At 30.5% G+C, this 12,631-nt stretch overlaps 1 protein-coding gene across 1 annotated transcript in view; it reads right to left on the bottom strand.

Annotated features, from left to right (window-relative positions):
- LOC134694328 (uncharacterized) overlaps nucleotides 1-12,317 on the bottom strand; it is a 70,637-nt gene extending 58,320 nt beyond the window's left edge. Inside the window, exon 1 of the mRNA XM_063555332.1 lies at nucleotides 12,290-12,317. Coding sequence (XP_063411402.1) covers nucleotides 12,290-12,317 — 28 coding nt within the window. The remainder of the gene's footprint in view (nucleotides 1-12,289) is intronic.
- Nucleotides 12,318-12,631: the final 314 nt, after the last annotated feature.

The following is a 12,631-nucleotide window of genomic DNA, read 5'->3' as shown; positions in this document are numbered from 1 at the left end:
ATAAATGTTGACCTCTATAAAAAGTGTGCCTCCAATATCTTTAAGTATACAATTGCATTTGCTATTGTATCAGTGTTCTATAAATTCTGCCTTATTTTTTTTAACACAAAGACACTTTTCACACAGATTATTATGTATACAACAAAGTGATAGAGCAACAATGACACAGAGCATTCGATTAAAGAGGAGAGTTGGTTTCTCTATACAGCAGTTCAATCAATGCATTAACGACACAAAAGACACATTTTATATATGGCATAGCATAAAATTGAGAACGGAAATGGGGAATGTGTCAATGAGACAACAACCTGACCAAAGAGCAGAAGTCAGCCAAAAGCCACCAATATGTCTGCAACACAGCGAGAAAATCCTGCATCCAGATTACTTTAAAACTCCCTTTATTTAAATCTGTCAATACTTTTTGAAGTCACATTGCACCAGAGAAACAGAAACATACATTTGTTAGCTTTTTGGTCATGAATGTTTGTCTGTAATATTTAATTTACTGTGCATTTGTATTCAGATATCGCAGATCAAATTTATATTCGTTCATTGTGTAATCATACGTTTTTTGATTGAGTTAAGTCTGCCAATTGATATTTTATTGTATGTTTTTCTATGTTGTGATGTTATGCTATTGTTTCAGAAAAAGGGAGAAGGTTTGGATCCATTAAAACGTTTAATCCCGCTGCTAATGTTTGCACCTGTCCTAAGTCAGGAATCTAATGTACAGTAGTTGTCGTTTGTTTATGTAATATATACGTATTTCTCGTTTCTCGTTTTGTTTATATAGATTAGACCGTTGGTTTTCCTGTTTGAATGGTTTTACACTAATAATTTTGGGGCCCTTTATAGCTTGTTGTTCGGTGTGAGCCAAGGCTCCGTGTTGAAGGCCGTACTTTAACCTTTAATGGTTTATTTTTTAAATTGTTATTTGGATGGAGAGTTGTCTCATTGGCACTCACACCACATCTTCCTATATCTATGTTTACTTAACAAAAGATTGTATAATAACAAATGGGAATTTTACTGCAAATTCGCAGTGCACCAGAAAGAAAAGGCATGTTTCAAAGTACACAGTTCATCATTCAATTAAAAGAAATATGAAGCAGGACTAGCAAATGGACTTTCAGGAAAGAAAATTTCACACCAAAGACATATATATTTTTTGTATGTTTTCTAAAATGCAACGTAAAAAAAACTTCTTCCATACCTTAACATGAACTTTATAATCCCTGGTAAAAAATTGACAATAAAATATTTGTACATATGTATTAACCCTCAAGACAAATGATAAACAGTGTACAATAAAATTATGACATTTATGTCATTTTAACTGTAATTTTACAATTTATTAATATTCTATAACGATATGGTAAATCTTATCAAAATCACAGAGTGAAAAAAAGACTTTAATTTGCTTTCTACTAGCAGTGTAACACAGATGGATTTTTGATGACTTAAATAGTTTTTTAAAAGGAAAAAAAAATGCTGAAGGATGTTTGAAGGTGACTTTTTATTGCATGATTTGTTTAAATCAAAATTCTTTGTAAGAAATTATCACACCTTTTCATCCAATGAAAAAGGACCTACCACTAAATTACACTCATGCAAAAATTTAAAATAAAATTTATGGCGGAGGGTTGGTTCCTTATCATTTTTAACTGTTTATGGAAAAGGCGTCTTCATATAATATATAGTCATGTTTTAACAATGACACAATCATAACTTAAGAAAAATTTCAAAGAGTCATAACTCTTGAATAGAAAATGTCCAATACATAAAAACTTAATTCTAAGGTCTGAAATTCTGCACACAAATTTCAAATTTCAGGTCAACATAAATAAGCATTAACTACAAATCTCCGGATTTTGATAAAGGAGGAATCAACGAACCCCTAGCTAGCAAGCCAATGAATGTTTTGAAGGATACTTGTAAACTGTCTATATATTTATCATGTATGAAGCTCCATTTGTGGGGCCTAGGCTCCCGCCCCCCTTTTCCCAATAAATGTGCTTCTGTCCGTCTTTAGAAACATAAAAGGATGAAATTAAATGGCCTCCTTTCTATAAAAATATTTTGATGCTATAATGATTGCTAAGGAAAAAGTCCTAACAGACTGCAGGCACAGATCCAGAGGGGGGGTTCTGGGGGATGGAACGCCCCTTTTTTTGGACGATCAATGCATTTGAATGGGGACATATAGTTGGAACCCCCCCCTTTTTAAAATGGCTGGATCTTCCCCTGGACTGGTCATAAGAGTAGAAACCAAATGACTGCATGAGGTTGTATGTGACCTGAACATTTCTTATCATGTATATATTCAGTAAATATCCAATAGAGCTAAACAAAAAATATTCTTTAAATTTTAAACCTTGAAATTGGGATATTAATTTTACATAAATTTTAATTCTCTTATAAGTATCATATAAATGTTATGTAAACACCTAGACCATATTATTGATATGATGTCTCAAACATTTTATGGTTAACCAATCATAACATACGTTTGTTCATACATGTACTATGTCATTGTAAAATTATGTAAACAAGAGTGCATATGTACAGGCTGAAATGTTTCACCTGTTTTACTGCATGTTAAAAGTCATTACAGCTAATTTCCTAATGCATGTAGAGTAAAACTTTGGTTGGCTTGCTTGCTTTGTTTGAATATTGTACAATTTTAATTGGAATGACCTCCAACTAAATTTTAAATATAATATTTACTTGTTTAATTATGCACATTTATATTGTTTGCAGATGTCAATCTTAATTACAATGCTTAAATTTATTTTAAGGTTACCTTATATTTCATATTCTACTTGAGGTAAAGTCTAGAGAGCATAGTTAAGGGATGCAATGTTTATCAATCTACAAGGTTACATAATATTTCATATTCTACTTGAGGTAAAGTCTAGAGAGCATAGTAAAGGGATGCAATGTTTATCAATCTACAAGGTTACATAATATTTCATATTCTACTTGAGGTAAAGTCTAGAGAGTATAGTTAAGGGATGCAATGTTTATCAATCTACAAGGTTACATAATATTTAATATTCTATTTGCGGTAAAGTCTAGAGAGTATAGTTAAGGGATGCAATGTTTATCAATCTACAAGGTTACATAATATTTCATATTCTATTTGCGGTAAAGTCTAGAGAGTATAGTTAAGTGATGCAATGTTTATCAATCTACAAGGTTACATAATATTTCATATTCTATTTGCGGTAAAGTCTAGAGAGTATAGTTAAGGGATGCAATGTTTATCAATCTACAAGGTTACATAATATTTCATATTCTATTTGCGGTAAAGTCTAGAGAGCATAGTTAAGGGATGCAATGTTTATCAATCTACAAGGTTACATAATATTTCATATTCTATTTGAGGTAAAGTCTAGAGAGCATAGTTAAGGGATGCAATGTTTATCAATCTACAAGAGGTATATAAATATAGAAACAATCATATCCTCTTTTCTCAGATCATTAAACAGAAAACCAATTTGTTAGCTGTCATTATCATATATGATGCATGCAGCTTACTTTAAACCTTTAACCATACTTGTGAAAAAGAATAACAGACACTGTTTTGTCAGTACCAACTTTGTTATTTTTGACTGGGATGTTGTATAACTCATGTTTATATATACGAGTCTAAATTGAAAACTAAGTTCAAACCTATGACTGCGTTGGATAAAAACCGCAATTTTTATACGTGTGCATGTCAAACAAATTTCGTTGTAGAAGGGTCTAAAAACAGCACAAACAACATTTTCCAAAAGACCAAAAGAGTGAAAAAGTATATTTAAACAAAACACATTTGACTAACAGGTCGAACAACTGATGTTCTTTAACCCTGCTGACTGCCATTGGCGATTGCCAAATAAAATTGATCACAGGTTTTATATATATATTTATACTGCAATCAGCTATTTTACTATACAGATAAAGCTATACGTATAAACGTTAGCTTTATACGTCAATGACCCCAACTAACCTATAAGCCCCGCCTCATTATTGTATTTCATCAACAACGACACGTCAGGACCATGGCAACGTAAAGAAACAATGGTCAAACTTTTATGAATTTAAACTTTTATGTCTTCAAATTGGTTATTTATATACCATGATTATCAAATGTTATTAATTAAGTTCATTTTCCCTTTCTAATTCCTTAATATGTCAATGTCTTACCACCTGGACTACGCTCATAGGGGAATACCCCAAAATGGTACCCCAAGAGGGAAATTCCAAACACTTTTTTTAACAATTTTTGTTATATGTTTTTTTTTATTTTTATTTTTTTTTCGATTTCAGTATAAAAACAATATACGTATAGTGTCTTGAAATAGGAAATTTATTTGTATTCGGCACAAAACGGGAAAATGCTCGGTAGAACCTCGCATTTTCCCGTTTCTAAGCCTCATACAAATAAATTTCCTATTTCAAGACACTATACGTATATTGTCTAAATATACATGTATATAGCTCTACAATAACACACAAGATTGACTATCATAAACAATAGTTCGAACCTGGTTTACTGATCATGATTTAATGTATGTTGAATACTGTAAATTCAGAAATTATTGCAATGTTTCATTATTGCAATAATTTTAACTTGCATATTGAAATTTAGTATATAACTTTGATAGGATTTTTCTCAATATCGCATATTAGTCTATAATGACAAAATCACAATAATAAATGCACACAATAATTTCTGAATTTACAGTGTCAGTTTTAAACAGTCTCATCAAACACCAAACAACAAGATTTAAAGGGGCACCAAAATGACTAGTGTAAAAACTAACACAGGAAACATACAAGTACTGCAGATTTTTTTCTGCTGCTCAAATAGCAACTGCAAGCCAAAGCACTTTGCAGTCATGCACAACAGACAGTGATCTGTTTTACTGGTAGCACCTGTAGAACTGATAACTTGTAAACGTGTGTTAATGCACAGTTCAATTGCCAAAACATCCATCTTTTGTTGATAAACAATTATAATAGAATGATTTCTTGACCAGCTAATTGATAACTAATTCATTATATCTATCATCACCTTGAAGGATATGTTCTTTCTATCTAGTACCATTTCATATTCCTTAAGAGCTTGAAAAATCTAACTCAATTTGTGAAACAAGAGGATTCCAGTTATAATAGTAAACATGCAGCCACCATCCCCTTTCTTCTATTTTTTTTTTAAGATTTAGTTCAACTGGCAAAAGATATCAACAGACTCTCCAGCTACCACAAAACCTGTGACTGTCTGAACAAAGATGAGATCACAAACATCAAAGACATGGACACTTTGTAAATTATAGAACCTTAGTGAGCACTCTCACATACTCCACATCATTGGAGATACATGTATTAAATTCCACATCATTGGAGATACATGTATTAAATAAGTGTAAGAACAAAAATTTGTATAAGAAAAAATATTGAATCGTTATTTCCTGTCGATATGCACATCTACTTAATATGTCCTTATTATCTACAAACTTTCCTGAAATTCTGTTGTGTGGTTTGAGAGGAGTTGCGATGACAAACTGTTGCAGAAGTACATTAAAGTAAATAAGTTCAAAGGAAAGCAACTCCTAGATAAAAAATTGAATCGCAATTTCCTGTCGATATGCACAACTACATAGTATGTCCTTATTATCTAAAAAGGTTTCGTGAAATTCTGTTGTGTGGTTTCGGAGGAGTTGCGATGACAAGAAACAGGACTGACGGACAGACTGACGGAGAGGCGGATGTGTCAAAAACATTATACCCTCCACAACCGGTTGCGTGGGGTATAAAAGTAAAAGAGATTGAGGTGGCTTAGATGTGTCCTAAACAAGTACAAGAAAAGCAAACAGTGGATGAAACCAGTCCTTGCCCTATGTACCATCAGGCTTAACAAGGACTATAATTCAGTCAACTGACAACAGTTGATGTACTATCTAAAATATGCATGCAGCCCCCCTCCTCCTTTATCCCCCTTTTTAAAAATATCTTTAGAATTTAGTTTCACGGACAAATTACCAAACCCATTATTTACATGTTTACAACTAGGTAATGGGTGTTAATACATGATTAAGGTGAATTTACCTACCTGTAGTCTACTCAATATCCTTTTACCTTAAGTAGGTTGTATAACATGTATAACAACAATATCCTACACATACATGGTATACAGTGGGATAAACAAATCACTTTTAAATATCTACATATCAATTTCTGTGACTAATCCAGCTGGCTGATCCAAAAGTTGTTTTAAAAAATTATTATTTTTCATATTTTTTAATTTGCTTTCATTTTAAATCTTATTTTACTTTTTTCACTGGTCAAAAACCTGTTTTAAACAAATATTTATGTTTCATATTTCAAAATTTGTGTTAGATTTTATTTTATTTTATTAAATTTAATATACATTTTTTAAGGGTAAAAAAGCTGTTTAAAAAAATATTTATGTTTCATATTTATAAACTTTTGGAAAGAGTTTCACAAAAAAATCCTACATGTGAAGCTAATAGTAATTCTGACACAGTTCAGTATACTTTGGATCAATTTTAGTTGTAAAATGTTAAGTGAAACTCATTCCTGTTTTTATTTTATTTCAAATCTTTTTTACTTTTAAATATTCATTGTTTTATTATTATTTTAATTCAATGAATCCATTGGAAGAAATGAAAATAAATTTTGAAAAGATCAAGCATTCTTACAATTTTAATCTATTGTTCAATAAACTATAGATAGATGAAGGGTTAATTGGGACATCAACCTTAAAAAATATTGACATTACAAGGTCACGGTGAATATGATAGGTATAGTCCATTAATTATTATTATAATTCACATTTAAATGTTAAATTTGTAATCTGATATGTTGTTCAAGAACTTGAAGAAAATAAAAATTTAAAATATGATTCAAAATTCAGAAAATAAGAAAGTCAGATTAAAACTGGTGCAGACTTTATTATTATGAATTTGATTAAAAAAAGAAAAAAAAACATTTTTAACAAAATTACATTTTCCTTTCAAACAAAAAGAAAAAATAGTTAATAAGATAACTTTACCAAACAGACTTTGTATATCCTCAAAGTGAAGTTATTGTATACATTATTACATAAGTTCGTTCTAATCTTAAATAGATACAATTTTCATTTTAATTCCTTACCTGACAAAAATGTAAATAAGAATTTTAAAAATCTCTTTGATTCAATAATCCATAAAATTCACCTTTTCATGAAATAAACTAGGATGACAAGCAGCAAATTCAACTTATGAAATGTACATTGAATACATTTCGAGTAAATAAGCAAAAAATGTAAGATACAGGTGAAAACAATCAGGTGTTTGATGGCTCGTTAGCATGCAGAAGTATTTCTCAAGCCTAATCTTTCTACTTTTTAGCTTCTTAAGGGTGTAGAGATATTATAGTTGATTGAGTGGTTGGGTTAATCTTAATGTAATCAGTGTTCTTACTTATAATTACTGTTTAATAGGTTTAGTTATGTAATAAGTCTGACTGTCATAATGGACTATGTTTAACCAAGCCGCATTTTGAATGTGCATGTTCCTATTTAGGTACCTGTTATTCAGCGGTTGTTATTTGTTGCTGTATATAATAATTGTTATTTCTTTCTTGTGTACATAATCTAGCCTTTATCACGTTTTAATTGTTTTAGATATTTAATTTTTAATCCTTTTAGATTTTACTATGCTACATATGGTTTTACTCATTGTTGAATAAAATCGAGAATGGAAATGGGGAATGTGTCAAAGAGACAACAACCCGACCAAATAAAAAACAACAGCAGAAGGTCACCAACAGTTATTCAATGTAGCGAGAAATTCCCGCACCTGGAGAAGTCCTTCAGCTGGCCCCTAAACAAATATATACTAGTCCAGTGATAATGAACGCCATACTAATTTCCAAATTGTAGGCCGTATCATGGTGCCCAATAGTTGTCAATTTCTATGCCATTTGATCTCTAGATCTGGTGGCAAGTTGTGTCATTGGCAATAATGCCACTTCTTATTCTTATATGTAAAATAACAAAAACTAAGCTAGTCAGCCTAGTGTTTTTTCATTGTAACCCTGCCACAATAAGGTACTGGAACATAGAAATATATAATAGTCTTAACTGTCATTTTGGTCTTTTGTGGATAGTTGTCTCATTGGCAATCATACCACATCTTCTTTTTTATATTAACGTAGTGTATATATGTTTATTGTTTGTCACAAACACTTGGATGTTAACAAAATAATAATTAACAGTACTATTATTATTATTTATTTAAAATATTATTTAATTTTAATTTTATGATGTATTTCTTTTAGAGAAATCATAAAAAATAAATAAATTGTTGGAAACATTAAATTTTGCAGTATATCAATTCACAGATTTGAGGGGAACAAGAATGTGTCCCCAGTACATGGATGTCCCATCCGCACCATCTATTTCTATGTTCAGTGGTCCGTGAAAATGGGGGGGAAATCTGTAATTTGGCATTAAAATTAGAAAGATCATATCAGATAGGGAACATGTGTACTTAAATTTTCAAGTTGATTGAACTTCAACTTTATCAAAAACTACCTCCAACAAAAACTTTAACCGGAAGAAGGACGCATGGACGGACAGACCCACAACGTACAAACGGATGCACAAACCCGAAAACATAAAGCTCTGACATAAATGAAATGAGGCATAAAAATGTATTTTGGTGAAAAGTTGATTCCATATGGTTTTACACAAGTTTGCATACTAGCCTTTACTAACATTGTAATTTGTTTAAAGTTTTAATTCCTTGTTCATCAGTACTTACGGAATCCATGAAAATTTGTATCCCACAAGTTTAAATGAATTAACTCACAGTAAAGATTTTTGAAAATTAAATGCAAATAGAAAATTAACTTATTATAAACAATATAGAGATTTCTTACCTACTTGTACAAAGAATCAAATGACAATTGTCCTAATAAAGACTGGCTAACAATACATGTATATTCACTTTGTTAAATATTCCAAAACTCCTTATTTTGCAAAAGCTTAAAAAATTCCATTGAACCTACAAATATCCGTAAAGAATTCCTCATAGAAAACAATATCTGCCAAAAAGGGATTTCCTGATTTAACGAAATCAAAATCCTATTCTTCATTCAAAAATCAAAACAATTTACTTTAAAAAAAAACATTGTTGAAGCACTATTTACAAATGACATAATAAGACAAAGACATACATGTATTAGTGCAAACAAAGACTAATCACATTATAGTTAAACATTATAAAATAAATCTTTTCTATCTACCCATTTATTCCTAAGGTACATGTATCATGCTTTAAGATCTTTTATATATATTGATTTCACTTAATGCCAAATACAATGTAACTATCATCAAATTTATCATTCATAGAAATTAATATCATCAAACTCATCATTCAGTCTATAACTTTCAGGCCAAGGCCTTAATTTCTAGGGAAATACGTTTAAAAGCTTATATAGTTTGTTCATTTGACATACAGCCTTCTCTACATGACACAAAATTGCAAGCTAATATATGACATCAATATTGAGATAAGTTAAAATTTCTATCATTTACTTAGTGACTATATACTCATGAGTGACTGTAACTGGTCCTTATACCCCTGATTTGGAAAATCACCATGAAAATCACCTGCTTTTCATTGTTTATAACACAATATAAAATCTCAAGTTTAATGGTTTTGTAACTATTTATATTTCTCACTGGACGTTAATGCAACCAACGACATGAACAATCAATCTTTCTAAGTTACAAGACTATTTCTAAATAAAATTATCAATAATAATTGCCATAGAAAAGTAAACTGCTCCAATCTCATTTAAGAGGAATTTAAGTCTGATGCTCCAGTGTACAAATGTATATGGTGTTAAACAGACCAACTGATATAAAAAAAGAAGATGTGGTATGATTGCCAATGAGACAACTATCCACAAAAAACCAAAATGACACAGACATTAAAAACTATAGGTAACACCGTAAACCCTACGGCCTTCAACAATGACTGAGCAAAGCCAATACCGTAGTCAGGTTTTAAGATTCATTGAATTTTTTTGTGGGTTATTCTTACCCATAAAACTTAAAAGTTTTAAATCTAATTGTCTCAATTTCAATTACACTGACCATTACCAATATATATATATAACAAGTTTACACTACTGGATTTGTTATCACATAAGCAACACGACAGGTGCCACATGTGGAGCAGAATCTGCTTACCCTTCTAGAGCCCCTGAGATCACCCCTAGTTTTTGGTGGGGTTCTTGTTGTTTATTCTTTAGTTTTCTATGTTGTGCCATGTGTACTATTGTTTGTCTGTTTGTCTTTTTCATTTTAAGCCATGGCGTTGTCAGTTTATTTTATTTTTTAGTTTGACTGTCCCTATGGTATATTTCGTTCCTCTCTTACAGAATGACTAATTCTCATCATGAAAGAAAAAAATATAAATACTGAAAATGTCTATACAAGGGAGATAACAAATTCTCATCATGAAAGAAAAAAATATAAATACTGAAAATGTCTTTATAAGGGAGATAACTCAAATTATCTAAAATTAGCTGGACAAAATTACCTTTAAAATCATAAAACTTTAGGATTCAAATCTTCAGTAACAAGGTGACTGCTTAGGTCAGTGACTGTTTGTTAGCAAAGGCTGCATATTTCATCAGTAAATGATGAAATCAGAGATATTGGAAAACACTTTGAATTCAAGTTCACATAAAATTGAAAACATGGAAATTGGGAATATGTCAAAGAAACAACCAAAGAGCAGATATATGTGCAAGCCTTTACAGACATCCTCAGGTAAATTGTGTTTATCATTCCCAAGGCAACCATTACCCCTAAATATCAACAAACTTTGCACCTCATATTTGAAATTTGTTCATGTAAAAATTACGCCATTATAATAAAATTATATATACAACTAGTACAATGTAGTATATATATATGTAATGAAAAAGCATCAGTTTATGTTCACTTGGTCATGGTTAATTGCTTTTAATTGGAGAAGCAGACATTTTCTTGGATGATTATCAATATTTATCAAGCCCTTTTTATTTCAAGTTTTTATATCAAAGAAGAAGAGGAATTTATAATTTCCTCTAAACAGATTATCTGAAGGATTTTTTTTCAAGGGAGGGGGGAGATGTACCTCATTAACAAAATGATTGAGACAGTTACTTATGATAATGATACAAATGTTTACGTCATCAGTTTTGGCCATGATGAGTCCAACAATGAGAAAGAGATTTTTTTTGCTATTTAAAGTATTATTCAGTGTCCATAACAAAATAGAGCAAGAAATTTATGCATCTTCCGACTAACTAATGAGAACACTGATTAACCAAGAAACTTTTATTCCTTGCAATTATTAATATAACAAATAATTTTTTTCACAACCCTAAACATTTAAAGCTACAATTTGTAGGTTTAAACAACAGCAAAAATATACCTAAAACAATACAAAAAAAACAACACCTCCAACTTTCTTACCTTTTCCTGGATGCTTTCTGACATAATTTCCAAAACAAGTTATTCCATATGGTTGAGCCAACCCCCAATAATAGTATAATATATACTGTAAACCAACTGATGTTTGCAAGCAATTTATTTTCACGATTTTTGCGAGTACAAAAAGAACTCAAATATAAATTGTTGCGAATATGTAAAATTGGATCTTTCCTTATAAAACTTCATCAAGTAAATAAGAAAATTGCAAAATTAAATAGCTGCAAAGTGGTCAAGAAAGGAAAGAACGTGAAATAAAGTATCCGCGGAAATAAGTTGGTTTGCAGTAATATAATTGATAGGAATTAACAAAACTGGGTTTCACAGATACAACAACAAATACTGTAAATTCAAATTTTAGTGATGTTTTTAACACAGATTATTTGAAAAGGTGTTTTTTGCACAAAAATAAAATCTCAGAGTTCTCAAAAAGTGGTTATTGGAAAGTTTTGACCACAAAAACAATTTTGATATTTTGCAATTAAAAGTACTAGTGATTACCAGCAGATTTTCTTTCAATGACCATCAGGAAAAAACAGATTTCGAAAACTTCTCTGAAAACTTACATTTCAAACTTTTTTATTGCTTTATAATTTGTATAAAGCAGTTGCAATAATTAAATTAACATGGTTGTCTATTGTAGTAAGTGTACAACATTCACTTAAATAAAAGCACTCACAAATTTCTGATTTCAACCGCAAAATTGACACCTGCAATCTATGAAATGTACGACACCAACAAACTTACCTTTATCCAGATCATTGCCTTCAGCCATTGATTTCACCGTCAAATTTATTCCAATTTTCATTTCCAATCACATTAGGAACAATTAACGTTTAATTAGTTTCCATAGCAACCACAGAAAATGCCAAATAATTTTAATGATATAACAAGAAGCTGAATGCTATATGTCAAATTAATTGAATCACCAGAAGCGTCAATTGAGTATAAACTAATTTCTTATGAAATAAGCGCTTCATTAGTAACAATTACGTTTCTTTCATATTTATAATAGATAATGCCGATTTTTCTTTTAAGTCTATAATTTCATTTTCGGATTCATCAATTTGACTGAAGACACGCCAAGGT

This window comes from Mytilus trossulus, chromosome 13 (assembly GCF_036588685.1).
Source record: "Mytilus trossulus isolate FHL-02 chromosome 13, PNRI_Mtr1.1.1.hap1, whole genome shotgun sequence".
NCBI classification, from domain to species: domain Eukaryota; kingdom Metazoa; phylum Mollusca; class Bivalvia; order Mytilida; family Mytilidae; genus Mytilus; species Mytilus trossulus.
Note: the sequence above shows the minus strand (reverse complement) of the source record. Positions and strands in the feature narration are given on the sequence as shown.